This window comes from Eubalaena glacialis, chromosome 17 (genome assembly GCF_028564815.1).
Source record: "Eubalaena glacialis isolate mEubGla1 chromosome 17, mEubGla1.1.hap2.+ XY, whole genome shotgun sequence".
Lineage (NCBI taxonomy): Eukaryota > Metazoa > Chordata > Mammalia > Artiodactyla > Balaenidae > Eubalaena > Eubalaena glacialis.
The window spans coordinates 63,757,625-63,784,983 of NC_083732.1; the positions used below are offsets into that span (position 1 = coordinate 63,757,625).

Consider the following 27,359-nt stretch of genomic DNA (forward strand, 5'->3'; position numbering starts at 1 on the left):
CCATACTAAAGGCCTGTCTTCATCCAAAGAAGGTGATGTTGTGTATATGGTGGGATTGGAAGGGAGTCCTTTATTATGAGCTCCTTCTGGAGAGCCAAACGATTAATTCCAACAAGTACTGCTCCCAATTAGAGCAACTGAAAGCAGCACTCGACGAAAAGCGTGCAGAATTAGTCAACAGAAAATGCATAATCTTCCATCAGGATAACGCAAGACCGCATGTTTCTTTGATGACCAGGCAAAAACTATTACACAGCTTGGCTGGGAAGTTCTGATTCATCTGTCATATTCACCAGACATTGTACCTTCGGATTTCCATTTATTTCGATCTTTACAAAATTCTCTTAATGGAAAAAATTTCAATTCCCTGGAAGACTGTAAAAGGCACCTAGAACAATTCTTTGCTCAAAAAGATAACAAGTTTTGGGAAGATGGAATTATAAAGTTGTCTGAAAAATGGCAGAAGGTAGTGGAACAAGAGGCTGAATACGTTGTTCAATAAAGTTCCTGGTGAAAATGAAAAATGTTTCTTTTATTTTTACCTAAAAAACTGAAGGCAATTTTTGGCCAACCCGATAAATGCCATGAGAGTTTTGTCATGTTTTGTTCAACTTTGAATCTTTGTCATCAAGAACCGTACCCAGTATTTAGTAGTCAATAAGCCTTTATTTGAATGAATAAATGAATAAATAAGCATCTCCCAGTAGAAATGTGATGGTCTTTGAGAAGACATATATTAGAGCTATGGTAGTAAGTAGATGGCAATGAAAAAGAAGACCACCATGTGGAAAATGTTGATTCATGGGGTAAAACAGAATGATGAAGGTGCCAGAAGTAGGCAATTAGCTAATTTGTTCAATGAAGCAATTTTGTTGGGTTGCAGAGCTCCAGACAGGAGACTGTGGATCAGCAACAGGACTCCAGTTCCTAAAAGCGGATTAGGAATAATGAGGAACAATCTCAGCCTAGCAAACTGAAAATAATAAAACAGACACATGAACATAAAACAAGACATATTTCCAATTGCCAGGACCAAAAGTTAAAGTAGGCATTGAGTCTCAAGATAAAAACCAAAGCCTAATTATTATTACAGGTGATTTAAGGGACTAACATTAAGGGTGACTTTATGCTGAGTCCTAGAATATCAGTTTAGGACTATTTAGTTTTCCTGCAACAGTCAGGAGTTATGCCTAATGGAAATAAGGCAAACTTAATGATGTGGTAAGAAGAACTGTACACAATATAAGACAAAGCCTGCCATGTTTCTTTATATGATTTTTCTTTTTCTTTTCTTTCTTTCCTTTTTAAAAACATTATTGAATAAAAGATTCTTTAAATTCTATAGTGCTTTACAATTTTCAAAAGTTTCACAAAGATGACTTCATATGATCCCATAATAACCCTTTTTTCCCCTACCCCTTTATTGCCCCTCCCCACTTCCCTCTCCCTATTGGTAACTACTAGTTTGTTCTCTCTATATCTGTGAGTCAGTTTCATTTTGTTTGATTCACTAGTTTGTTGTATTTTTTATATTCCACGTATAAGTGATATACAGTATTTGTCTTTCTCTGTCTGACATATTTCACTTAGCATAATGCCCTCCAAGTCCATCCATGTTGCTGCAAATGGCAAAATTTCATTCCTTTCATGGCTGAGTAGTATTCTATTGTGTGTGTGTGTGTGTGTGTATATATATATACATATATATATGTATATATACACACATACATGTGTGTGTGTGTGTATATATATATATATATATATATATATATATATATATATATGTATGTATACACAGACCCCACATCTTCTTTTTCTACTCATATGTTTATGGACATTTAGGTTGCTTCCACACCTTGGCAACTGTAAATAATGCTGCTATGAACACTGAGGGGCATGTATCTTTTCTAATTAGTGTTTTTGTTTTTTTCAGATATATACCCAGGAGTAGAATTGTTGGGTCATATGGTATACTACCCAAGGCAATCTATGCAGATTCAATGCAATTCCTATCAAAATACCAATGGCATTTTTCACAGAACTAGAATAAATAATTTCAAAATTTGTATGGAAACATAAAATACCTCAAATAGTCAAAACAATCTTGAAAAAGAAGAACAGAGCTGGCGGAATTAGGCTCCCTGACTTCACACTGTACTACAAAGCTACAGTAATCAAACAGTATGGTACTTGCAGAAAAACAGACACATAGATCAATGGAACATAGTAGAGAGCCCAGAAATAAACCCACACACATCGTCAATTAATCTATAACAAATGGGGCAAGAATGTATAATAGAGAAAAGACAGTCTCTTCAATAAATGGTGCTGGGAAAACTGGACAGTTACATGTAAAAGAATGAAATTAGAACTTTCTCTAACACCATATACAAAGCTAAGCTCAAAATGAATTAAAGACCTAAATGTAAGACTGGCTATTATAAAACTCCTAGAGGAAAACATAGGCAGAACGCTCTTTGACATAAATTGCAGCAATATTATTTTTTCATCCATCTCCTAAAGCAAAGGAAACAAAAGCAAAAATAAATAAATGGGACCTAATTAAACTTAAAAGCTTTTGCACAGCAAAGGAAACCATCGATAAAACAAAAAGACAACCTACAGAATGGGAGAAGATATTTGAAAATGATATGACCGATAAGGGGTTAATATCCAACATACATAAACAGCTCATACAACTCAACATCAAAAAAACAAACAACCCGATTAAAAAATGGGCAGAAGAACTGAATATATATTTTCCCAAAGAGGAAATACAGACGACCAAGAGGCACATGAAAAGATGTTCAACATCACTAATCATCAGGGAAATGAAAATCAAACCACAATGAGATATCACGTCACACCTGTCAGAATGGCTATCAACAAAAAGAATACAAGTAACAAATGTTGGTGAGGATGTGGAGAAAAGAGAACCCTCTTAACACTCTTGGTGGGAATGTAAATGGTGCAGCTGCTGTGGAAACAGTATGGTGGTTTTTATTTTTATTGTTTAAAGGTTAATACACTTGAGTGATGCTGATTATCATACTTTATTTTAATCAGTGGTTCCCAACCCTGAATATGAAGAGTACATTTTAATATGAAGGAAAATTATGGGACCCTCACATGAGGAGAGCTATTCATTTATTTTCAACTAAGAAAAAAACCAAACAGCCAAAGTTAGTATGAGTACATTAGCATTACAAATATATTTTGTGGTTTTAATACCAATAATATGTATTTATATTTCAAAAATATTACAAATACATCTGAGGTATTTATTCTGTGATTCTTCTATGTATATTTGGATCTTGGGCTGGGAATGGATGTTCTTCAATTATATTTAAATATGATATAAGAAAAAATACACAAATATACAAATATATTTTTAATTAGGTACCCTACTTATTAGACTTTACCAGTTATTTATCTACTATTTATTCTAACTTTGACTTTCTTCCTAAGACTTACTTTGTGGTCCTATTTAGCCTCCTGGCTTCAAATAACATCTATAAACTGATAGCTTGCAAATTTATATCTCCATCCCTATCTTTTGGATCTCCAGATTTCATTTCCAACCTGATACCCATTCTAATAGATACCGCAAATGTAACAAGTCCCAAACTGAACTGTCAGGTTTTTTTTTTTTCCTAAACTAGTTCCACCTTACACTTTCCCATATCAATGGAAAACAATTCTGTGCTAATTATTTACTATCTCTTAGCTCTGAGCCAACCATTCTATACTCTGCTGTTTGTTGTTAGGTTGCACTGCAAATTACTGACATTTTTTTCTCATGAAGACCAACCACCATCACCTCTCATATTCTCTGAAGCAGAGCAGTCAAACTCTCTTTGGTTATGGAAATATTCAATATTTTCCATGCAACAATATGGTAGCCATCAGCAACATGTGGCTATTGAACACTTGAAAAGTGCTCATCTGAATTGAGATGTCCTACAAGCGTTAAACACATTCTGGATTTCAAAGATTTGGAATGAAAAAATGATGGTAAATTATTGCATTAATAATTTTATGCTGATTACATGTTGAAATTATAATGCTGGGGTTAAATAAAATAAAACATTAAAATTAATTTCATCTTTTTTTAACATCTTTATTGGAATATAATTGCTTTAAAATGGTGTGTTAGTTTCTGCTTTATAACAAAGTGAATCAGCTATACATATACATATATCCCCATATCTCCTCTCTCTTGCATTTCCCTCCCACCCTCCCTATCCCACTCCTCTAGGTGGACACAAAGCACCAAGCTGATCTCCCTGTGCTATTTGGCTGCTTCCCACATGCTATCTGTTTTACATTTGGTAGTGTATATATGTCCATGCCACTCTCTCACTTCGTCCTAGCTTACCTTTCCCCCTCCCCGTGTCCTCAAGTCCATTCTCTACATCTGCGTCTTTATTCTTGTCCTGCCTCTAGGTTCTTCAGAACAATTTTTTTTTTTTTTTTTAGATTCCATATATATGTGTTAGCATATGGTATTTGTTTTTCTCTTTCTGACCTACTTCACTCTGTATGACAGTCTCTTAATTTCATCTTTAACAAATATAACTTCTAGAAAATTTTAAATTATATATGTAGCTCGCATTATATTTTTATTGGAGAATGCTGGTCTAGATAGCCTTCAAACAATTTTGTGCAGATAGCTCAAAATTTTGAAAACTACCATTTCCTACAATTTTAAATAGATTTGTCTATTTTTTAAAAAAAATTCTAAGTGTGAATAGTTTCAAAGTATCCAATTTCTGTAACACTACAATTTTACAAATAAATTAGTTTCCTTAAAATTTTGCATTATTAGTTCATTTAACTTCTAGAAAATGTCTACTGTCTAGAAAATATACTGTGTATATTTTTCAATTATAAATTGAAAAACTGTAAAATCAATCAGACAAATAGGAAATTTCTTCTGTTCAAAAAGTTAGACTTTGTGTTTCAATTCAAATTAGTCTATAATATACCTCTCTGTAATGTGAATTTTAGTTCTAGGATAGACAGAGATACAGATAAATGATATAAAATAGGTGGATGGATGGACGGATGGATGATAGATAAGATAGGTAGGTAGATACATACATACATACATACATATATATAGAAAGAGATGTGCTTTTCTATAAATTTGTTTTTTGGATAAAATAAGGTATTGTCTCCTTCAAATATTTCTTATTGAATCTAGTTTTTGCTTTGTTCTCAAGGACTCTCCTTCAGGAGCTATGCATCTGGAATTTCCTCTCTGGATATCCAGAGTTTTATTTACACTCAAGCAATGTAAAATATTAATATTTCAGCTAGAAAAGTAATATACATCATTGTTCTGAAAGTAAAGACAACCACAAAAGGGAAAGTGATAAAAGAGAACAAACAGAGGTGCTTTTTCAGGCAAGACAATGTTAGAAAATGAAATATCTGAAAATGGTGTCCAGGTGCCCCACGTACAACTTGGGAATTGTTTGTATACCCCAGGGGTCTACACATGTCCTATTAAAGACAAGTGCACTAGACCACCTAACTGAGGAAGATCATCCTCATAGAAATTAGGGAAAAGCTCAAAGCTGAAATGTATTTATTTACCACATATGCTAATGTTAAATGCATATCTTAATGCAAGAAGAACAATTAATTCAATGACCAGGTTAAAGTAGCAGTTCTAATATTTTAACTTATTATGAAGAATCTCTCGGTTCTATTCATCACTGAAATGTTACAATTAAAAGAAATATTCCCTTAGAGAGGCTAATGGAAAGGGTAAACTTAAAAAACATATATTTCTTTAGATTGTAATGCTTAGTCATATTTTTAGTAAGCTTAATGGAAATGTTTGTAAACTGATTAGTGAAAATGACTATAATTTAATGTTTAATATTTTAGTATTAGACTCAGTCACCTTTATATTATTCAACCACATAATCAAATATGGAAGAAAATATAATGTAGTGATTTTTTCTGCATCAATACATAAGTTAAATCTGACAAATAACTAAGGAGAATAAACAGAAGCATATTACTTGAGATGGCAACATTTGGCAATAATAATAGATGTCATTTAAAGTCATCTTTGAATTAGACATTTCACATTTTCTTATCTAATGAGTAAAACAACTTTATGATATAGCATTATTGTCTTTAATAGATGAAACTTTAATAGATGAAAAACTGTGGTTCAGAGGACTCAAGAAAAATCCCTGCCTAAAACTGTATATAACTAGTAAGAGGATACTCCAGATTTGAAACCAGTTCCATCCAATAATAACCAGTTTCAAATCTTCACCCATTTCACTCACCCCTCCAACCCCCTTCTCCTCTGGTAACCACTAATCTGTTCTCTGTATTTATGAGCTTGTTTTTATGTCATTTTGTTTGCTTGTTATTGTTATTTGTTTTTTAGATTCCACATATGAATAAAACCATACAATGTTTGTCTTTCTCCATCTGACTTATTTCACTTAGCATAATACCCTCAAAGTCCATCCATGTTGTTGCAAATTGCAAGATTTCACCTTTTTTCATGGCTGAGTAGTATTTCATTTTGTGTGTGTGTGTGTGTGTGTGTGTGTGTGTATGTGTGTGTACCAGAACTTATTTATTCATTCATCCATTGATGGTCACTTAGGTTGATTCTATATCTTGGCTTTTGTAAATAATGCTACAATGAACATAGAGGTGCATATATGTTCTCAAATTAGTGTTTTTGTGTTCTTTGGATAAATACCCAGAAGTGGGATAGCTGGGTCGTATGGTAGTTCCCTTCTTAATTTTTTGAGGAACCTCTATTCTGTTTTCCACAGTGCCTATGCAAATTTACAGTCCTAGCAAAAGTATATGAGGGTTCACTTGTTTCCACATCTTCTTCAACATTTATTATTCCTTGTCTTTTTGACAGCAGCCATTCTAACAGGTATGCAGTAATACATCATTGTGTTTTTTATTTGCATTTCCCTGATAGTCAGTGATGTTAAATATCTTTTCATGTGCCTACTGGCCATTTATAAGTATTCTTTGGAAAAATGTCCATTCAGATCCTCTGCCCATTTTTTTAATGTTATTTTTTATTGTTCAGTTGTATGAGTTCTTTATATATTTTGGATATTAACTCTTTATTTGCAAATATCTTCTTCCATTCAGTAGGTTGCCTTTTCATTTTGATAACAGTCTCCTTAGCTGTGTAGAAGCTTTTTAGTTTCATGTTGTCCCAGTTGTTTATTTTTGCATTTGTTTCCCTTGCATATGGAGTCAGATCCACAAACACCAATGTCAATGTCAACTGCACATGTTTTATTCTAGGAATTTTATGGCTTCAGGTCATACATTCATGTCTTTAATCCATTTTAAGTTATTTTTTGTGTATGCTGTAAGATAGTGGTCTACTTTCATTCTCTGTATGTGTCTGTCCAATTTTCCCAACACCATTTATTGAAGAGATTGTCCTTTCTCCATCGTATGTTCTTTGCTCCCTTTGTTGAGAGTTTTTCATATAATAAATGTATGTCAAATTGTCAAAAGCTTTTTCTCCATCTATTGAGATAATCATATGATTTTTATCCTCCAATTTGTTAATGTGATGCATTATGTTAACTGACTTGCAGATGTTGAACCATCCCTGCATCTCTGGAAAAATCCAACTTGATTGTGGTGTATGATCCTTTCAATGTATTGTTGGATTAGGTTTGCTAATATTTTGTTGAGAATTTTTGAATCTGTGTTCATCAGTGATATTGGCTCATAATTTAATTGTGTGTGTGTGTGTGTGCGCACGCACGTGCATGTGTGTGTGGTGTCCTTGCCCTGGTTTTCGTATCAGGGTAATGCTAGCTTCATAAAATGTCTTTGAATGTATTTGGAAGGCTTCCTTCCTCTTTAATTTTTTGTGAAAGTTTGACACGCATAGGTATTAAATTTTTGAATGTTTTGTAGAATTCATTAGTGAAGCCACCTGGTCCTGGACTTTTGTTTGTTGGAAGGTATCAGATTACTACTTCAATCTCCTTATTAGTAATCAGTCTATTCAGATTTTCTATTTCTTCATGATTCATTCCTGGAAAATTGTGTGTTCCTATGAATTTATCTATTTCTTTAGGTTGTTCAATTTGTTGGTGTATAATTGTTTGTGGTAGGTTCTTTCTCAGAACTTCTTTTGCTGTATCCGATAGATTTTGATACGTTGTATTTACGTTCTCATTTGTCTCTAGATGTTTTTTGATTTCTTCCATGACCCATTGGTTATTCAGTAGCATGTTGCTTAATCTCCATGTTTTTGTATTTTTTTCCCATTTTTTTTCTTGTGATTGATTTCCATTTTCTTGCCATTGTGATAAGAAAAGATGCTTGATATGATTTCAATCTTCTTGAATGTATTGTGACTTGTTTTGGGCCCTTAACATGTGAACTATCCTGGAGAACGTTCCATGTGCACTTGACAAGAATTTGTATTCTGCTGATTTTGGATGGACTGTTCTATATACCTATTAAGGACTTAATTTGGTGTAAGGTGTTGTTTAGGTCTATTGTTTCCTTATTGATTGTCTGCCAGGATGATCTATCCATTGATGTAACTGGGGTGTTCAAGTCCCTTACTATTATTGTATTGCTTTCAATTTCTCCTTTTAAGTCTGTTAATATTTGCTTTATATATCTTGGTGTTATGTTAGGTACATATACATTTATAAATGTTATACCTTCTTGGTGGACTGGCTCTGTTATCATTATGTAATGCCCTTGTCTTTTATTATCGTCTTTATTTTAAAGTCTACTTTTTGTGATATGAGTATCATATCAGGTTTCTTTTCATTTCCATTTGCATGGAATATCTTTTTCCATCCCTTCACCTTTAGTTCGTGTGTGTTCTTACTCCTGAAGTGAGTCACTTGTAGGCAGCATACAGATGGGTCTTTTTTTTTTAATCCATTTACTCTCCCTAGGTCTTTTCATTGGAAAATATCATCCATTTACATTTAAAGTAATTATCGATAGGTATGTACATATTGCCACTTTGGTAATTGTTTTCTGGTTTCTGTAGTTTTTCTCTGTTCTTTTCTTCCTCTCTCTTTTCCTTGGGTTTTGGTTGTTTTCTTTAGCAATATTTTTAAATTTCTATTCATTTTTTTGTGTACTTAACGTTTTTTCCTTGTGATTATCATGAGGCTCACATACTACATTCTAATTAAATAGCAGTTTGTCTTAAGTTGTTAGGAACTTAAATTTGAACACATTCCAAAGCTGTATATTTTCACTTCCCCAAGTGTTTTATACTTTTGATGACACAGTTTACATCTTTTTATGTATCCCTTAACTAACTATTGTAATTTTAGTTAATTTTACTACTTTTGTCTTTTAATCCTCATGCTTGCTTTATAAGTAATTGGTATACTTCCTTTGTTATATATTTACCTTTTCCAGTGGATTTTTACTTTGTTTTATTAGTATTTAATTACTGACGTTTATTTTCAGTCTAAAGAAGGTCCTTTAACATTTCTCTCAGGGCCAGTTTAGTGGTGGTGAAGTTCTTTAGCTTATGCTTCCCTGGGAAACTCTTACTCTCTCTTTCAATTCTGAATGATAACCTTCCTGGGTATGTTATTGCAAAATTCTTGGTTGGTTGTTTTTTCCTTTCAGCACTTTAAATATGTCATGCCACTCCTTTTGGCCTGTAAGATTTCTGCTGAAAAAAACAAAACAAAACAAAACAAAACAAAAAATTGCTGATAGCCTTATGGGGTTTCCCTTACATGTAACAGGTTGTTTTTCTCTTGCTGCTTTTAGTATTCTCTCTTTGCCCTTGACTTTTACCATTTTTAATTATAATGTGTCTTGTTATGTGTCTCTTTGGGTCCATCTAACTCAGAATTCTCTGTGCTTTCTGGACCTTGATGTCTGTTTCCTCTCCAGATTATGAAAATTTTCAGCCATTATTTCTTCAATAATTTTTCTCCTTTTTTCTTTCCCTTCCTTCTGGGACCACTATAACACAAATGTTATTCCTGTTGATCTTGTCCCAAAGGATTCTTAAGATGTATTCAGTTTTTTAAATTCTTTATTCATTTTGCTGATCTGTCTGGGTGAGTTCCATTGGCTTGTCTTCCAGCTTGCTTATTCATTCTTCTACCTCATTCAACTTGTTTTTTGAACCCCTATAGTGTATTTTTCAGTTCAGTTATAACTTCTGTTTGGTATTTCCTCATATTTTGTCTCTTTGTTGAAGTTCTCACTGTGTCTGTCCATTCTTCTCCTGTGTTCAGTGAGAATATTTTTGACTACTACTTTGAACTCTTTATAAAGTAGATTGTTTAACTCTGCTTTATTTTGTTTTCTGAGGCATTGTCTTGTTCTTTAGCTTGGAACATATTCCTCTGTCTCCTCATTTTGCCTAATTCTCTGTATTTGTCTCTATGTATTAGGTAAATCAGCTACCTCTCCCAGTCTTGGAGGAGTGACCTTATGTAGGAGATGTTCTGTAGGGCTCAGAAGTGCCAGGCACTCAAGGGGTGTCCCCTATGTGGACTGCATGCATCCTCCTGCTGTGGAGGGGCTGCAGCTGCTGCTGCAGTGTGCTGGTGGGCAGGGCTGGCCTCTATCATGGCTGGCTGCAGGGCCTGGTCATGGTAGCTGGTGGACGCAGGGCAGAGTCACATCCCAGCTGGTTCTGTGGCTTGGCCAAGGCACAGGAGTAGGTGGAGCTCTTTGTAGGGCACATCCACTGGCAGTAACAGGTTAGATGGAGATTTCATAAATGGTGCTTTCCAGAGATGGTATTAGCAAGGTACCCTGAGATTTCAAAACTGGCTCCCACCAGTGTCTTAGTCCCCAGAGAGCATCTCAACTGGTTCCTGCCTCTCCAGCAGACACTTTAAGATCAGTAAGGGAGTCCCCTTTACCTTTGACCTTTTCAAGTGATTGAAATCACTTTTCAATCTGGTGATTTTGTGCTGGTTTTCAGGTTGACTGAGTCTGCATATGACCCCTTTAAGAGTGAGTTTTCCATTCCCTGTAGTTCTACAGTTTTCCTGGATGTATTACCCATTGGTTTTCAAAGACATGTGTTTTAGGGGCTCATCTTTCCTGTGAAGGATCTAAGGGTTGGGGTGCCTGACGTGAAGTTCAAATCTCTTGCTTCTCAAGGAAAATATCCATACCTTGTGATCCTTCCAGACTGTGAATCGCTGTGGCTGGGGTGTGTTTTTTTTCCTTGGCATGACTGCATCTCTGTTTCTCCTAACTGTCCTTTTACCCTTTGTGGCTGTCCTTTCACCTTTTGTTGTGGAGATTCTGTTGTGTTTTCAGTCCCCTTTCAGAGGGAATTATCCCATATGTAGTTGTATATTTGTTGTATCTGTGGGAAGAGTTGAGTTCAGGATCTTCCAATATCACCATCTTGAACCCTCCCCAATGATTGCTTTTAAATTATCAAACATAAAGAAAAACATGAGCAATGACTTTTGAAGAAAATCATAGATATTGAGGGGTTAAGTATCTTGGTTAATTTGGGTTTATACCAACTAAGAGAGCTCTGTGTCTGTGGTTTATGCCAGTAACTGTCTTCCCAAAAGAGTTCTGACATGGTAATCTATGTAAGCAAATCTTCCAACAGTATTTGTCAAAATATATGGTTATAACCTGTAGTGCATCATAAAATTGATTTAGTGAGGCATGACCAGTAGTTTAAAAATAGATTACAACAAGTTAGAATCAAAAACAGAGAATTGCATTCATGTAGTAAGGGAAAAATATTTTGTAGCATTTTATGTATGTATGTGTGTGTCTGTGTGTGTGTGTGTGTGTGTATGTGTGAGTGAACTGGGCCACAATGTAAAATATAATTGTGGGAGATGGTTGAAAATGCTTGGATTTTTACAGGGTACCTTAAAATGGATATAAACCAACAGATCAAAAATTAATGTCCTCAATCAGCTATTTGATAAAAATAGCAAAGAAAGTAATTATGTCTTCCTTAGAAAATAAATTCGATTTTTTTAGGGAGAGAAAGAATAGATAAAAGTCTGGTAGATTGGTTAAGAAAAGCAAGGAGAAATGTGATGACCTCTGTGAAACTTCAGGTAATTCAATAATTAAAATGAGTTAAGCTTAGCAAAGTAGACATCTTATAGAGCAGGAGATAATTACCACATTTTGCTGACAATTATAGGTAACTGCTATGACACAAAAAAAGATTTCTATCTCAATACAAGATTAATACAATGTGTTTGTTTCTCCCATACTTTACAATGAATTTGCTTCACGCTTATCTTAGTATAAGATACTTATGTCTTAGTGTGAGATACGTCATTGTAAATAACACACATCTTATAAAGTACACAGCATTGACCTTTGCTACCTATGTGATCTTAGACACGTTATTTATCTTCTTTATTAAATGCAGACATAAAATTATTTATCTATTAAGGGAAGTCTTAAAATTAAATAATTCATGAAAAGTGCTGTGAATGGTACCCAGCATGTTGCTAAACGTTCAATAAATGTGGGTTTATTTTTTCTCAAGTAGTTCATGATTTTTTTTCCTTAACAACCCATAATTTGCACAGAGAAGGTATTCGATAAATAAACATTTGCTGAATTGAATTGAATTGAATTGAAAACATGGGTTGGGTAAGTAAAATGATTTCCTTTGTGAAGGTGAAGGATTAGATTTAGTAATTTTCCCAAGGTTTATACAGATAGTTTAGGGGAGCGTAGGCTTCTGACCTAGTTCTTATGAGTCGTAAACCAGGCCTCTCCTATAAGGCAAGTGTAATTGACCACTGAGTTGATTTTTAAAACAACCCTGCTACTCTTATGATTGTTTTATGAACATAAAACCCAAAACAGTCTGGAAAATAGTATACTTTGTATCTAATAATGAGTTAATGTTTTTTAAGTACTTATTAACTCTGCTAAGTACTCTGTATGCATTACCTCACTTACTTCTCGTAACTTTGAAATACATGCTCTTATTACTCACATTTTATAGATAAAGAAACTGAATTTCAGAGAGGTTAAATAGCTTGATCAAAGTTGTTAGTAGGTAAATTCTAAATCAGTATTTGAACTACAAATCTGAAGTAGTTTTATGGACTCTACCACCAACCTTTCCTTAATCTAACTCAGATAAGATATCATATATTCTGAGAGGAATTTTGACTCTTCCTATTTAGGTCCTCGCTATACATTCTTACAAGGAGAAGCAGGATAGAGAGAACAGAAACAGAAAACTTGCTAATTTTTCAGCTGCTCTTGCGTTCATTCAGCATTATAATTTTGTTTGAAGTACTGTGGCATATACATATTTAGATGTGTTATTCATTTTTAGTCAAATAGAAAGACAACCCAACCTTTAGAAGTACCCATAATATGAATCCTCTATTAGTGGAGAGCACATTAATAACTTTTTTACAATAAAGAAAAGCTATGTGATCTGTGGCAATAGAGAAACACTGAAAGGAAAGGCAGCTATGTATAAAAACATGATATACCTGAATGATATGTCAAGCAGAAAGATATGAAGTGAAAAGCCATTATTTATGGCCTCTTTAAAAAAAAAAAAGTATACTTACAACCTTCAAAAGCGTGTCTCAGAAAACATTAATTTATAATTTTAATGTGTTGTCGTTTATATGTTAGTTGGGATAGAACTGCAGTATTTTAACATTTTTTCCGTATTTCTCATATAAGTTTATGTTTTATATAATGGATAAGTAGGAAATATTTCAGAAATCATACGTTAGGTATGAATTTTCTTCACTGCACTTCCCTCATGATGTCTTTGTTTTTGTCTTTATGGTTATGCTTTTTCACCAGAGATGGTTTTCATTTACCTTATTGGTGTTCACCGCTGTGATGACCCAGACACATTGTGCATTGCTGTCATACTGGAATGGAAAGTTGGGAGACGTAAAGGTTCCACTTGGTCCTTGAAGATTAGAGCCACATGTCTTCACTAAAAGAGAAATTGCATTTTAAAAGGTGAGCGTGCCACATGCAAAATCATAGCAATAAAATAACTTGCAAATAGACTTTAAATTCAAAATTGCAAAATAATAACCACATTGAAATATATATTATGACATTCTAATGTGACATCGAAATGAGAGTGTTTTTTACACCCTGAAGTTCACAAGCTCATATTTTAAACATTAATCGAAAACTAGTTATGAATAAAAGTGTGAAGCATGATAAATTGTCCTCTGACTGTAAATAGGTTAGTTTAATTAGTGAGAGGTTATATTTATTCAATATTGTGTTAACAAAATTCTACAAAGAGGAAGAAGCAAATCTTTGGATTGATTAGCAATTTAAATAGTGTTTTCCTTTCTATTTATTAAGTACACTAGGACTCATAATAGCATAATAGCATAAAACTCGTAATTGAAACATCAATATTAAAACTACTTTTTCTGTTCTTATAACTGTGAATTGGGCCACTCAGATAACAAAAAGAGCTACACTGAAGTAATTTCAAGAAATTCCCACAAAAGTCATGTTATAATATTTCCTCAGTTTTCTAACCCTTCTCTCTTCTAATTAACAAAAGAGTTTCTGACCACACTGTATCTGTCTTGACTTCCTTCTTGAGCACCACAAAAGTTTCTTGGTGGCATTACTTTTGATATGCATTTTTTTTGCCCCATTCCATTAAAATCCTGCCTAAGTCATCTTTTTCCAATCCATCAATAATAATTCATTGTATTTTTAAGTCATGTACAGTTTAATATAGATTTTCATATGCACATAAAACTTTACATATAATCACTTTAAAGATCAGTTTATGGAGGTCCCTAAAGTTTGTTTGACTTGTCCAAGATCACTCAGCTAGTAAATAGCATAGTCAAGATTCGAGCTCAGGTCTTCCAACTTCAAGTCTTATCTTTTTATCATAAAATGTGTGTCTCTCTAGTATGTTAGTGTTTTTTAGCTAGTTTTTTTCCCCCTTTAGCTCATATTTTAGCATGAATCTATTCTAGACAACTTTGTGGTGATTTATTGGTTACTTTTAATTTTCTCTTGTTTGTGTCTGACTTCTATATTTTAAACAATAAAACTGTTATATTATAATAAGGAAAAATTAACAAATGGTATTTTTCTTCCTTCAACATCAATTACCAACCTTCCCTTTTTCATTTACTACCCCACTTCTTGTAAGTCTTCCATGTTCATTACTCCATTTTCTTCTCTCTTGTTCACTTTTTTTTTTTTTTTCAATTTCCAATTTCCATAGTATAAATACCTTGGCTGATTTTAGGCTACCAAAGCTTTGTCAAGGCCTCACAAAATTTCTGAATATTTAACATTTGGTTTCTTTTTTACAGCTTTATTGAGATATAGTTGGCATATAACATTGTGTAAGTTTAAGGTGAACAACATGATGATTTAATTAACACCTCCATCACCTCACAATAATCATCACTTGTGCATGTTTGTGTGTAGCAAGAAATGTTTAAGATCTACTCTCCTAGCAACCTTCAAGTATGTGATACAGCATTATTAACTATATTCACCACACTGTACATTATATCTTCAGAAGTTATTCATCTTATAACTGGAAATTTGTTCCCTTTAACCTAGCACCTCCAGACTCACTTTTGAGAATTACTATTCTACTCTCTGTTTCTATGAGTTTGTCTTTTTTAGATTCCACATATAAGTGAGATCATTATATTGCAACTTCTCATAAGTCTTCCATGTTCACTACTCCATTTTTTTCTCCCCCATTCACTTTTGAAAGTATTTCAGTCTAAGTTCTCTTGTTTCAGTGTTGAAATTGCTGTCACAATGCCAGAAATTACCTCCTAATAGTATTTCTTCATTTTTTTCTACATACTTAATCTCTCAGCAGTAATGGAAAGTATTGATCAACTTGAAATTCTCGGCTGTCCCTTACATAGTCCTGAATCTCTTGATTCTAGGCCTATTTTCTTTGAATAGTTATGTTCCATACCCTGTGTTCTGGTTCTATTTTTTTCCCATCTGACCCTTAAGTAGCATAAGATTAAATTTATTTCACAGTCTATTTTCTCTTTGTTCAATGCTCTCTCTGAATAGTTATTCCAATTCAATTTTACGGCAACAATGATCATTTGTGTTGACAGCTCTCAAATCTACATCACCAATTTTGTCATCTCTCTTGATTTCTAGAGTAAATTTTTTCTCTGTCTACTGGACATTCCATGAAATATTTTAAAGTGTTTAATGAAAACTTTAACCCCTCCACCTCCTTCCCATGCGTACATATGCACTCCTCAAGACCTATGTATTCCACTTCTGAAACATCTTATTATCCTTCTTTTTCTTCTCTTCCCAATACCCAGTGCTTCATAATCATCTTTTTCCTAGACTAGGTATAGCTACTTAACTCCTTTCCTATACTCCATTTTCAGTCTCTGTTCCATCCTCCTTAGTGCTACTACCCTTACCTTTCTAAAATACAAATTTGATTATTTCACTTAATTGCATAAAAACTTGATCTGTTTCCTATAGGATAAATTACCAACTGCCTAAAATAGAATATAAAATCATTCCTGTAAGGATATAGGTTTATTTTCCAATACAACTTCCTGCCATCTTATACTGTCATACACTCAACTTCTGCCAGAAAAAAATAAATTATTTTTTTCTTTGAATATATATACCTTTTATAGTTTTCCACTTTTTCCATGCTGTTCTCCAAGGCTAAAATGTTATTCCTTCTTACATTTGCCTGCAGAAAATCTATTCATTTAAACAAAGTTAAACCAATGTGCCACTTCTTTCTATAGGAAGTGTTCCCAATTCTTCCACTCAGCGTTCTGTAATGGATTGTAGTCCTCACAGCACATCATTTGAACGGCATATCCATAAAGGTGTTTAAGTGATAGTGATGTGATAAAGAATGCAATATAAAATATTTACGAACTTTATAGCAATAAGAATTTTAGAGCAATCACATGATTGGTTTGAAGTTAGTAGAAACATCTTTCTAATTGGACATACTACTTCGAGTGGCTCTTACTACTTGGTAATTCTCTGGCATGCTTTGTTTTCTAAAATGTGCAAACACTTACAGTCCTTTGTGGACAGGCCTTGTTTATCATCTCTGTTCATTAACTCCTAGTGCATTGGCCTTCATGACGTAGAAATGTTTACTAAAAGAACAAATATCCAAGTTCTTTGGCACAGCTCTTAAATGGACTGTAAAATATGTGCTCTCTACATGCTGATAAAGAATCCTTAAAAATATGTTTCAGACTGGGAAATTGTCTTTTTTGAAAATGATTTTCTTTTCACATAAAAATAAAGAAAAAAGCTCTCATAAAATGTCAAGTAAGAATCACCCATAAATATGCTGGTCTTCCTGACTGCTTCTGTCCAAACCAAAGAGTAACCACTTAACAAGTAAGGTTGTATTTCTGCAAATATTTTCTTTTTGTAGGTGTACATGTTTTTACAAAATTCTTGGCTTTTTGTGTGTTTGAGTGTTTTAAGAAACTGAGCTAATTCTATACATATTCCTCTGAAACTTATTTTCCCCTCATGTATCATGAATACTGTTCTAGGTCAGCATATGTGGATTTATTTAATAGATTTCACAGTCCCAACAGTAGCTGATGGATGCATTGGAAATTTTTGACAGCCTTCAACTATGAGAATAGCACATGGTAATTAGGGGTTTCCTTAATCCTGCGCTGGGGAATGAGAAGACCAGCCATTTGAGCAGATTTGCAACAGCTGACCCATAGCAACCAACATACAATATAACTGAAAGGAAAAATTATCTTGTAAGCCACTAAGATTTTGTGGTTGCTTGTTATACAGCCCATGCTAGTGAAAGTTTGTTTTAATTTTTTCAGCTATAAAACAATCCAGGAATGGATATCTTGGTACCTATATCTTTATACTTGTGCTAATACGTGTTCTTTATATTTGTGCTATCATGGCAGAATGAATTCTTCAAAGGCTTACTTAGCTACGATATGTGAGGATTTAAAAATTGGATAAATATGTGTAAATTACTCCACACTTTTTTTCAGTATACTCTCAAAAATGGTATAAAGAAGAATAGGTCTCCACATTCTCACCAAAATAATAGTGTTATCTATTTGTGTTTTTGTCATTACATTAAATATGTTAATAACATTTTGATTTCCAATTCTCTACATTATTAGTATGGTTTAGCAGAAGTTTTTACTGTTATTTCTATTTCTTTTGCTCTGATTTTTCTGTTCATGTACACTTTTTCTAGTTTCAATTGTCCTCTTCTCATGGTTTTACAGAAGTTTCCTACATATTATCAGTATTAACCATTTTTTATGCATGTTGTAATTACTTTCCCTTTTTTTTTTTTAATTTGTAAACTTTGCTTTTAATTTTCTCTGAAAACTTTTTTAAAAGTACATGTAAATCTCAGTATTTTCCTCTAGGGTAGCTGTGTTTTATGTCTTGGTTAGGAAAGGTTTCTTCAAATCTAGGTTTTCAAAAGTTGAAAAGGTTGAAAACACCATCTAATGTTTAATTCTCATACTTTCAAATTTTATGTTATATTTAAACTTTTCATTTATCTGGAAATTATTTTTGTATGGTGTGAAGTAGGGTAGATAATTATACTTTCCAATATATGGATATCTGTTTTCCCAGTAGCATTTATAGTAAACTCTGTTTTATTCCCCACCAATTTAAAATGCCATATGTATTATGTTATGTTATGCTCCACCCCCCCTTTCTCTCAGAAATCCATACATGGATCTGAACTGGTATTTTGTGTATTGATTCACTTATCTATGATTATTTCTCTGAAATACCATACTGTTTAATCACTTTTAATATAGACATTGCAAATCTCGTCACTGTTCAATTTCATTATTTTCTTTGTTATTCTTGAATATCTACTTTTCCATGAACTTTTGGTATGTCAGTTTGTGAAGTTTAAAAAAGATTGGTAGTCTTATTGAATTATATTGAACTCATACATTATTTTGATACAAATTTTCTTCTTCAATGTAGCATTAATAACACAAAGGAGAAAGATAAATGTGATTACAGTAGATGCTTATTAAATGTTTCATAAATAAAGCAGAAATTCATGATTTAAGTTTTAGAAACACAGAAATAGTAGAAAAAGGAGAAAACTTTCTAAATGTAACAATGAATGTATGAAATTAAAAGAAGTACTAGACTATATAATAAAATGTGAAAACTTTTGCCATTAAAGATTAGAACAAAACATGGATGCTCAAAATCTGTGACAGCATTCAACATTATCTCAGAAGTTCTAGGTAATGCAATAAAGTAGGAAAAATTTGGAAAGGATTATAAAATAAAAAGGTATCATTTTTTTTACTTACAATATGCAATTTGCCTACCTGAACTCAAGAGAGCTAATAATTTGTCTACAATTTATACTATGTTATATTTAAGAGTCATGTAAACTGGCTTTGAAGAAAACATGCATATGAAAACTTAAAGTTTTCTTTTATACCAATAATGATCGGCAATTCAAATGGAAAGATCCAATTCACACAAGCAACAAAGTAAATGTGTAATTTTGAAAAACATATTTGGCAAGAAAGGTACAAGACTTCTATAAAGAGAACCATAAAAAAAATTCTGAAGGAAATGAAATAAAACCTGTGTAAGTGAAAAGACAGGTTGTGTTCTGGATGGGAAGGCTTGTCACAAAGATGTTAACATCCTGATTTCAGCAGTTTAAAATGAATTGATACAAATTAGCTAATTTTTATATAGTCTTTATATCTATGATTATTTTAACTCTTAGTGCCTCTAACATAGTTATTTTACAATATTCTGTATATTTTATTCATGTTCCACCTATATTTTTTAAAAGGTAGAGAAGAATAGCTAATTTATCCTTTTCTAGTCTTGTTTTCGAAGTAAAATGAGCCTATATATAAGGAGACACTGTGAGCTACTGTTAAGAGGATTATGCCCTTTCAAGAAAACGATGTAAGTATAGTAGCAGAAAACAAACAAACAAAATTCATCCTTAACCTCTCTATCAATATACCATAGTCCTATTTTTTCCTCAGGTCAAGCACATAGAGTTAACTATGCTTTGAGAAACACCTAAGAAAAAGGTTAAATACAATGAAACATGTTTTGGTTCAACTGTAACCTCCAGGCATTTAGATTTATGCTGGATACAATGTTTGAACTACTCAAGTAAGAGAAGCAAAAAATTTATTTTTTGGCTGAATAAGAAAGATACAATTCTCAGGTTAAATATTCTTTTTGCATGGAATATACCAGCTGGGTCCGGTCTATAGTGGTCTCTGGGTCTACTGAACCCTGAAGTATCTCTTTCACTCTCTTCTTCCAGAATCTTCATGAATTTTTAATAATATTGAGGGACTATTGTGATCCTGTTCCAACATATTCTCAGGATTTGAAAATTCCTTAAAGCTCCTTCCACTCACTTACTTGCAATTCCTTAAACAGTGAGAATGTTTCCACTTTAAGACGTTAGTACTTGCTTTTTTTCTCACTTTGTATAGGTTTCTCCTCAAACAGTTCTTAATAAATAGTCTATTCTGACTAATCTATATGACTAACCTATCTAAACTTTAGATTTTTAAGTATCACCTTCATACACTACATACACAGAGATATACATATTTACACAAAGTATATACACATGCATACATGTGTACACACACACATATATACCATTGTTTACTGTCTCTTTTCCTTATTAGAATGACAGCTACATGAGAGCAAGGACTAGGTTTTGTTCACCATGGTGTCTCCAGTGCCTAGAACAGCGTGTGGCCCATAGTAGATACTCATTAAATACAGGAATGAATGAGACCATGATTAAAATAATGAGAGTCACAACAAATATTTGATTTTGTTTCTGGTTTCTATCTTTCTTCCCCCCACCCCCTTTGCATGTAGTGGCAATTTAGGCCACCACCCTTTTGTGGACATTGTCATCCACCTAGGATTCACTAACAGCTCTGTGAACAATTAATCTCTAATGTCTCCTGCCCTAAGGCTGTGTCTTAGGTATGTTGGAAGATTTCTAGCAAGTAACAATTCTTTGTTATGAGGGGCACGATAGCCTATGTCTTTAATGGAGTCTTTAGGATGAAGTCCAAATAGCTTTGTAGTTTGTGTATCTTTACTATCCCTCCATCTTCAACTTACTTTGTGTTCACACTTGAGCAAATCCAAACCATCTGAATCTCATTCTTTTACCTGTAAACTTAGACAGTTACACTATATCACCCATTCTCTCTGACAGGCATACAATGACCTTACACTATATTATGCAGTTATCTCTGTGCTCTTAATGGTTTCTCCCAATAGGTGCAATGAGGTTAGTAGAGCCTGGAAGTTGTGTTGTTGTCCAATCTCAGAGACATAGCTTTATTGTTATTAGAACGGTTTGATGATGTATGAAACATGGAAAATTATGGATTTTTTAGTAAAAAAAAATCAATTTGAAATCTGATGTATTTGTAACATTTCCCTTTTCTTTCACCTGTGAATTAACATTGTGATCTTACCCTAGCAGAAGTATTTCCATTTCTATCTTTCAATATCCACAGTGATCTCTTTTCTTATTATTCAGGGATGAGACTCATAGTATTAGATCATTTCTGAGAATAACTTGACATTGGCCACAGAATAAACTATATTTCTTATGTTACACAAGAGGTGATAGACAAAGCAGGTGGCATTAATTTTAACTTAGTAGAGTTTCTATTGCTCCTAGAAACTCTAACTTGTAACTTGGAAAATTAGACGTTCTAATAAGGTATGACAATGAATGTATATAACAATGAATAAGTATGAATAGCCCAAACTTTGTGAGCTTCACCAAACCAGAATTGCTTAGACTATGGGAGATGTACCAACAAAAAACTTATTTGTGTTAGGGTTTCTGATAGGGCCCTGCTAGGTACGACAATAAATATTGCTAGCGAAAAACATAAAACGACTAAAACTGAGTAAGTGTTGGTACTTAATGATGGACAACTTCTAGTATTCAATGGGACTTGAACATGGAGATACATGGTATGGTTACCTCCTAGACATGAAAGGGAGCTATCCCTGATCTCACAGAGGTAAACTAGGGCAAGCGTTACTCACAATTTCTTTCTAATCTGTCTTTGCCTAAACACCACTAGTGGTAATTAAACTCTATCCTTACTATCTATACTTTGCAACAAGGTTGTTAGCGTGTGTTTTTATTATGACATTTGATTAAAGCAGAAAGTAGGGATTTTGTTGGATTGATTTTAATTATTTATTTTCTCTCCAAAAGACTGTCTCCTGGGACTAAGACCCAGGAGAGGAAAAAGAGAGTGGTGATAGTATGTCCAGTCATTTAATAACAATTTTAAAAATGTAAATTTATTTTGGATTCCAAGATAGTGAAGTAAGCAAATTATATGTTATAAGTAAGAAATATTCGATGGTGGTTGTTTGAGGGAATCAGACTTATTATAGTTTTGTAAACTTCAGTAAGAATCTAGCACCTAAAACTTTACATGTCTATGATATGAACTGATATTAAGCTTATATTATAAGCTGATATAAACATAAAATTTAAACTGATATTATAGCAATACATTATTAATGCCACAAAGCAAAATTGATATTTTTATTATTTACTGATCAAATATGTTCCAGATCTAGAAACAAATATGATCTAACAGTTAAGAACTTTTGTTCAGTGAATGTAATCATCAAATTGTTCACTGAAAATAAAAATTAACTTTCACATTTCAATGTAATTTTTCTGATAAATTCTACATACTAATTTTAGATGATACATTTTAATTTATTTGTGAAAGTTAAATGCTGTACAATACTTATTCTGCAAATTCATGTATTCCAAAAACATTAAATGAGTGCATTATTCTGTTTGACACACTGTGCTAGACACTGAAAGGTAAAGAAGACAGTAAAGGTCTCTGCCCTCATGGAGTTTACAGTCTAGAAGAGAAGAGAAATACTAAACTAGTAGATAAAGTTGGATTTAAGAGATGCTATGGAAGTAATAGATCAAGAAAGGCTATGGAAGTAGATAACAGATCAGGAAAGACTACTCATATGAAGTGACATAGAAAAATAATTGTTTTATTTCTATGTTTTGCCCCCCTTTATGTAGTAATTTGGGAGTCTTTCTCCTACGGCTTTTATAGAATCCTTATAAAGAATAAACATTATAAAAAAATTGAGGGTGAACTTGTACAACAATAACAAGGTATTCATTTCCATGTAACACTTTTTGAGACATCTTTTAAAATTAATATGTGATCATTACTATTAGAGATGGTTGAATGAAAATGCTTTAGGGACATTCTAAGGAAAAAAAAAAAAAAAAAAAAAACACCCCATGTTGGCAGATGTATATGCGTTGAATATAAAATAATCTACTGATAAAAAATGACTGAGAAAATAAAATGGCTCAAGAAATTTAAACATTTCTAAGACAAGTTATAGGAGATACAAAAGCTATATTAGTTCAAACAGAAAATAAATATTTTTAAAGTTGTGAAAAATATTTTATAAATTAAAGTAAAAATTTTAACGAAGTTATTAGCAACCTAATGAAGAAAAAATGCTTTGAAAATGAAAAGGTTTTGGGAATTAATTTTTAACTGGGATCAGAAAAGATTTGCTGTAAACAATGAATAAGGCTTGGTAGAAATTTATTATCAAAGTGGACAAAGGAAAACAGGACAAATGAGAAGAATACCACCAGAACTAGTGTCTGCTTTCTTAATGGACATAAATAGGAATTGTGGAGTTTTCACACAGAAAATAAACTGCATTAAATAAGGTACAGATATATGACTTAAGTGTCAAAATTCTACTCTTTCCGCACGATATTTGGCATATGTCTTGAAGGACTACGTTCAAAAACAATTTATCTTTCTCTTGCATTTTTTTTTTTTTTCCTGGGGAGGAAACTGCTAATAGTTTGGAAAGTTTCACACAGAGTTATTTTTATTATGAAGTGAAATTCTACATTGGAGTTTCCTCTATAACAGTCTTAAATCCAGAAAAGGAGATTTAAGTAATGCCTTGAAATATGGTTATAATGCTTTCAATATGTCAGAATTTCATTTTGTTCTTACTTTACTTGTTTAATAATTATTTAATATAGTATATAATTTCAACTACCTGAAAAAATGTTGAATTATTAAACTAAGACCTGTTATTAAACTTCAGACAAACAGGTATAGAAACAGTTCTTCAAATCAATTAGGATTCTCATATTGTTGACTGTTGGTCATGAAACACACACACACACACTCCTGAAAGTGAATGATAAAACCTATTTAAATCAGTGTCTGGAACTATCAAAAAGTAGTTCAGTTTAATAACATTTAATTGGACATCCTAGTCTCTATGTCTTCATGAGAAGCTGATAAAATGTCAGAAGTAGAGTAACAATTAGGACTAATCTTCAAATACATCTTAGTGTCATCTGCATAAGAATGAAAGTCTAATCCATGTCTTCGCTGAAAGGAAGCATATAAATGCGGAATAATAATGAAATGAACCCAAAGCAGGGAACTGGAAAACAGAGGACATGCTATGAAAGGGACAGAATTCAAATTAGCAAGAGGCAGACTGCATAGGATCAGATAAATTTGATTAAAACCCAGCAAATGAAATTCCTATTAAAAATGAGAAATAAACATAGATTTCCAATGCAAAAAAAGTAAGCAATTTTTTTTTTCTTTTCCTAGTTCTTAGTTGTGAGTAATTTAATCTAGTCATGAAGGTCATGTTTACATATAATACAGCCTCTCCTTGTGCTTTGTTTCACTGAAACATCCCATTGGTATTAGGATGAGAGCACATATAGCATCAAGTCAGTAATAGAAATGATTTACATGAATTAATGTTTTATCATGCTTTATGATGAAAATAAAAGAAAATCCAACTTAATCTAGGTTTGTCAGTGGGAGAAACAAATTAGGTGGTAGGATAGAATGAGATGAATTATCATGCACAACATACATGGAAACTATAGTGTTCTTACGGCCATCCGGTAAGGGAAGAGGGTGGAAAAGAAATGGGAAGTAGAAGAGTAAGGAATAAGATGATGTGAGTAGGAGGATGGTGTGTAGTGAAGAAGTCAGAGGAAAAAACACTTCAGCAACTGGGAGGACAAAGAATTTAACAGATAAGTGTATGTAATATTGAATTTCAAGTTGTTTGCCTACTTTTGATGTAGACTGCCCTCCTTTTCCTAAATTATCCAGAAGATTAATCAAGCAAGTTATCACCTAGTTATCACCTGCATATTTAAAAATTGTATTTGTTTGTCTGTTTAGATAAAATTGGGGACAATGTCTACTTGAATTTATGTAGAACAGAAATAATCCGGAAATCAGAAACTTAAAGACAAAATTAACCATTAGACATTAAGTTTCCAGTTATGAGCAAGAAATTCACTAAAACCTTTTAGAAGAGTTTAGACCTCCTTTATTTTTTTAATTTTTATTTTATATTGGAGTATCATTGATTAACAATGTTGTGTTAGTTTCAGGTATACAGCAAAGTGATTCAGTTATATATATAAAAGTATCTATTATTTTTCAAATTCTTTTCCCATTTAGGTTATTACAGAATATTGAACAGCATTTCCTGTGCTATATAGTAGGTCCTTGTTGGTTATCTATTTTAAATATAGCAGTGTGTACGTGTCAATCCCAAACTCCCCATCTATCCCTCCCCAACCCTTCCCCTGGTAACCATAAGTTCGTTCCCTAAGTCTGTGAGTCTGTTTCTGTTTTGTATATAAGTTCATTTGTATAATTTTTTTTAGATTCCACATACAAGTGATATCATATATTTGTCTTTCTCTGTCTGACTTACTTCACTCAGTATGATAATCTCCAGGTCCATCCATGTTGCTGCAAATGGCATCATTTCATTCTTTTTAATGGCCGAGTAATATTCCATTGTATATATGTACCACACCTTCTTTATCCATTCATTGGTCTATGGACATTTAGGTTGCTTCCATGTCTTGCTATTGTAAACAGTGTTATGATGAACATTGGGGTGCATGTATCCTTTCAAACCATGTTTTTCTCTGGATATATGCCCAGGAATGGGATTGCAGGATCATATGGTAGCTCTATTTTTAGTTTTTTAAGGAACCTCCATACTGTTCTCCACAGTGGCTGCACCAATTTACATTCCCACCAACAGTGTAAGAGGGTTCCTTTTTCTGCACACCCTCTCCAGCATTTATTGTTTGTAGACTTTTTGATGATGGCCGTTCTGACTGGTGTGAGGTGATATCTCATCGTAGTTTTGATTTGCATTTCTCTAATAATTAGCGACGTTAACCATCTTTTCATGTGCCTCTTGGCCATCTGTATGTCTTCTTTGGAGAAATGTTTAGACCTCCTTTGAAATCAGAGGTTAGACTATCTGATCTACATCTAAAAAGGCAGGGAACTTCATTTGACAATTTGTAATTTTAAAATGCACCATGCTCTAAGTTACTTCCATAGCTTTTCACATGCTATTTTCTTCATCTCAAATATTCTTTTTTAGCTCTTAACCTGCTAGCTAAAATTCATTCTCCCATATCCTTATTTGTATTAGAGCTTTAACACTCTATCTTTTTGTTTACCTACAAGCAATTATGTTCCTTTATGTCAGCAACTATTTCTTTTATTTCTAAGTGACATGAAGTTGGTTTAGTTTATAACACATAGTAAATAGAAATTTTAATTGATGAATAATTAAATAAAGTGAAATATATCTAAATATAAGAAATAAAAAAGGCCAACATTTACAATTTAAATGTTTCAGTTAAACTGCAAGAAAAAGAGGCAATTCATCAAAGAAATGTCTCAGGGACATTGGATATCACTTGTAATTTGTGACAATCTTTCAACCTAGTGAAAGGTCAAATGAATATCTGGTCATGATTTGTTATAATTATTTTATGGAAGATATTTATTCAACACAAAACATTGACTTAGAATGTTTCCATGCAAAAATGAATAAGATAGGATCCTTTCTTTAACGGATTTGAAGTCTTAAGGAGGAGTTAGATACAAAGAGGTTATTTTAATAATGTGTAATAAGTGCTAGATAAAGGTAAGCAGGTGTTATAGGAGCATAAAAAGTGGACATTTTTGCAACCTGGGAGTTTAAAGAAGGCATCCTTGAGATAACGTCAGAGTTGAATCTTGAAAAGTTACGACACACGAACTTAGAACAGAAATTCAGGATGGGCTTCCAGGCCGAGGGAAAAGGGGCACTAAATAACATATTGTGTATAAGAAAACTATGTAATTCACAGAAAATCTAGGATTGTTTGGAGCTGGGGAGATTCTTTAGATGGAGACGGAGAGGTAAATGCCTAT

The 27,359-nt window shown here is 32.9% G+C and overlaps 1 protein-coding gene across 3 annotated transcripts in view; it reads right to left on the reverse strand.

Annotated features, from left to right (window-relative positions):
- CSMD3 (CUB and Sushi multiple domains 3) overlaps nucleotides 1–27,359 on the reverse strand; it is a 1,197,799-nt gene that overhangs the window by 615,622 nt on the left and 554,818 nt on the right. For all 3 annotated transcript variants that reach the window (XM_061171997.1, XM_061171996.1, XM_061171995.1), the window contains one exon: nucleotides 13,833–13,954. In XM_061171997.1, the coding sequence (XP_061027980.1) occupies nucleotides 13,833–13,954 (122 nt within the window). The remainder of the gene's footprint in view (nucleotides 1–13,832; nucleotides 13,955–27,359) is intronic.